The sequence below is a fragment of the Littorina saxatilis genome, linkage group LG1, assembly GCF_037325665.1.
Source record: "Littorina saxatilis isolate snail1 linkage group LG1, US_GU_Lsax_2.0, whole genome shotgun sequence".
In the NCBI taxonomy this organism is placed as follows: domain Eukaryota; kingdom Metazoa; phylum Mollusca; class Gastropoda; order Littorinimorpha; family Littorinidae; genus Littorina; species Littorina saxatilis.
In genome coordinates, this window is record NC_090245.1 from 6,689,693 (window position 1) to 6,692,439 (window position 2,747).

Genomic DNA, 2,747 nt, shown 5'->3' on the forward strand with positions numbered 1-2,747 from the left:
TTCCGTTGATAATTACAATTATGAGGTTTTGGCACTAGTAAGCCGTCATAAGTGTTGGCGTGGGCGTGAAAGAGGGTGAAGGGGTCACTACATCTTCTTTCATCATTGTCTCCGTTAATCATCTTACCTCGCACAATATGCATGCTACCAATCAAAATTCTCCTCGTCATGGTCGTGGAACGTCCGGTTCGCACAACGTCAACACCGTATTTACAGCATTTCGGATTTTGTGGGATTTTCCAGAGACATAGTTTTTAGTCTACTTTTACTTTCGTAAACTGGTGTCATCGTCATGTGATGCTTTCAGTTCTGTTGACGTTGGGGGGGGGGGGGGGGGGGGGGAGAGAGAAAGATATCCAGTTACATTTATCCAGTTGGGTTGTTATTCAAGTATGTTCGGTTTTTCACAATTGTGAGATTTTTTTAATTGCAGTGAATGTCTGTGGCTTAAGCATACAAGATAGAACCGAAAGTAGGATTTTGACGTAGGCTACTGCGACTTTTCAGAGTCGAAAAATCGTGCCGTGTCCCGTTCGATAAGTGTTGCTGTAATGTAAATTTCAGACACTTTGGATCCCGCGAACGGCTTCGTCAGTTCATGAACTTGCTTTCTGGTGGAGACGCGTTACGCCTACATACGTACCCAGACGGTTGTTACGACCGGATTTGTACCCAGAAGATCAACGCGGCTTGTGAGTATGCTGATTTAAATTATATTATCTCGGGCAATTCGTTAAAGTTAACATTAAACTAAATACGCATAATCTACTAAATGTCTTTACCACTTGGTAGTAGAATTTCATCCGAGATAGATTTTGTTTTGTGGGTGAGAAAATCAAAAATACCGCGTCTTTTACTCATGTATTCAGTGCATTAACCTGTTCATCGGAAAATAGGGAATACAGACTGGCAAATTTAGGCCATTGGTTACACACAAATGAAACTTAGAAAACGTATCTTAGGGCACACATTTTCCAAACACGTACAAACTTGAAGATGGCTTCCTCCACGTGTTGAGAATCTCCTCTTGGACAAATCACAACATTCTACAGCTAGGCTGCTTCCTGCGCATAGTGGGATTTGTTCACCATGGCGGTTGAGCAGCCCCAACATTTCAGGATCTCAGATGATAAGGCCTAAAAAAAAAAGGTGTGGTTACGGTAACCCGACCTACCCTATTTTTAGGGGCCGACCCTATAACTTTTTATTACATTTGTCAACAAAAACACAAAAAAACACACACAAGAAAACGAGTGCAGAAAACGCAATGAAAGCGAAAGCGCCCGAGTCGCACACTTATTTCCCTGTCAAGTAGGTTTAACTTGTACGCATTAGAAAAAAAAGTTTAAAAAAAAGTGATTGCCTACCTTCCTACCCTATTTTTTTGGGCTATGTTACCGTAACCACACCTATTTTTATTTTTTTTTTTGGCCTAAAAATGAAAACGAAGACGACAAGGCTCAACATTTCCGTTTGGCTGCACTTCTGAATTAATTTCATAATTGGCACCTATGTTCATCTGCGAAATCAATTCAGTGAAATCCCTCTAAATTAAAAAAAAATTAATTTAATTTTTTTTAAATAAAAAATAAAAATCCCTCTTTGCACAGAAAGAAGTCAGACTGCTGAATGTTGGTATGTGTCAAAGTGGAAGGAGGCTGGTATCCCATGGACAACGCGTGAGCAGACATGTGGTGGTGTAAATAATAGCTTACACGGGGAGCATGGTTCCTGTAAGACTATATTTTTTTCTTTTCTTTTTTTTTTACCTCAGTTGCATACAGGCTGCTACAACCCTTATTCTTTTTTGCCTTTTTTTTAATTTTTAGGCGGGGAGCATCCTTCTTCATAAGTCATTTTCTTTCTTAATCAAATTCTCTGTAAGGCTATCTTGATATACAATGTGTTCACCATTTCTCCCCCATTTCGGTGGTGTTCCAGGAATTTTGCCGAGAGAATACAACCATGGCGGTTGAGCAGCCCCAACGTTTCAGGATCTCAGATGATAAAAATGAAAACGAAGACGACAAGGCTCAACATGTCCGTGTGGCTGCACTTCGGAGACAGATCCAGATGGAAGAGCTCATACGGAGGAAGCTACGCCAGCAATTTGCGATGGAAGAAGAGCAGAGTCTGAAGGAGAGGTTGAAAGAACTTCGACAGCAACGTCTGGATAGTTTAAAGCAGCCGAACACTCAGAAATCCTCTCCTGGTGGTTTTCAAAATGATCATGGTAAGAAGATTTTTTTGATTTTTTTGGATACAACAAGCATGGTTTGTTTTGGTTATAGTAACTGCATGCAGAGATTGTGTTTACTCTTACAATATTCTGCATTTCTTTGTCACAGAAAAAATGTCAGATGTCACGTGTAGTACATCGAGTTATTGATCATTTTGCCACTGCGTAAAATCAAGGAATGTGATTCTTTACAGTGTGCGGCGCGGCAGTGCTCTTTATATCTGTTGCCGGTGAATTAAAAAGTTGAGGCGACACTGTGGCGACCGCAGTTTTGTCAAATTGATTTAAATTTGGTCAAGCATTCTTCTCTGGAATTGCAAAGCTGAAAAATTGTTGTATCAATTTGTTGATCAAAATGTTGCTTTAAATCAAAACTGACTAACAGACATTAAGAGCATTGCATCCATTTCGTTCCTGGTGATCCAAAAGTATATATATAATTATGTTATTTTTTTAATTGATAGTGTGCTCAAAAACAACGAAAATCAGTTTTGTGCAAAGTAGGTTC

The 2,747-nt window shown here is 39.6% G+C and overlaps 1 protein-coding gene across 2 annotated transcripts in view; it reads left to right on the top strand.

Moving 5' to 3' along the window:
• Positions 1-355: 355 nt before the first annotated feature.
• The window catches only part of LOC138960305 (inner centromere protein-like), a 30,053-nt gene continuing 27,661 nt past the window's right edge, over positions 356-2,747 (top strand). The window contains exons 1-2 of one of the 2 annotated variants that reach the window (XM_070332152.1): positions 356-692; positions 1,942-2,233. In XM_070332152.1, the coding sequence (XP_070188253.1) occupies positions 1,966-2,233 (268 nt within the window). In that variant the 5' untranslated portion in view covers positions 356-692; positions 1,942-1,965. Of the gene's footprint in view, positions 693-1,659; positions 2,234-2,747 lie in introns of those variants that run through there. The other variant, XM_070332160.1, reaches the window with a different exon arrangement.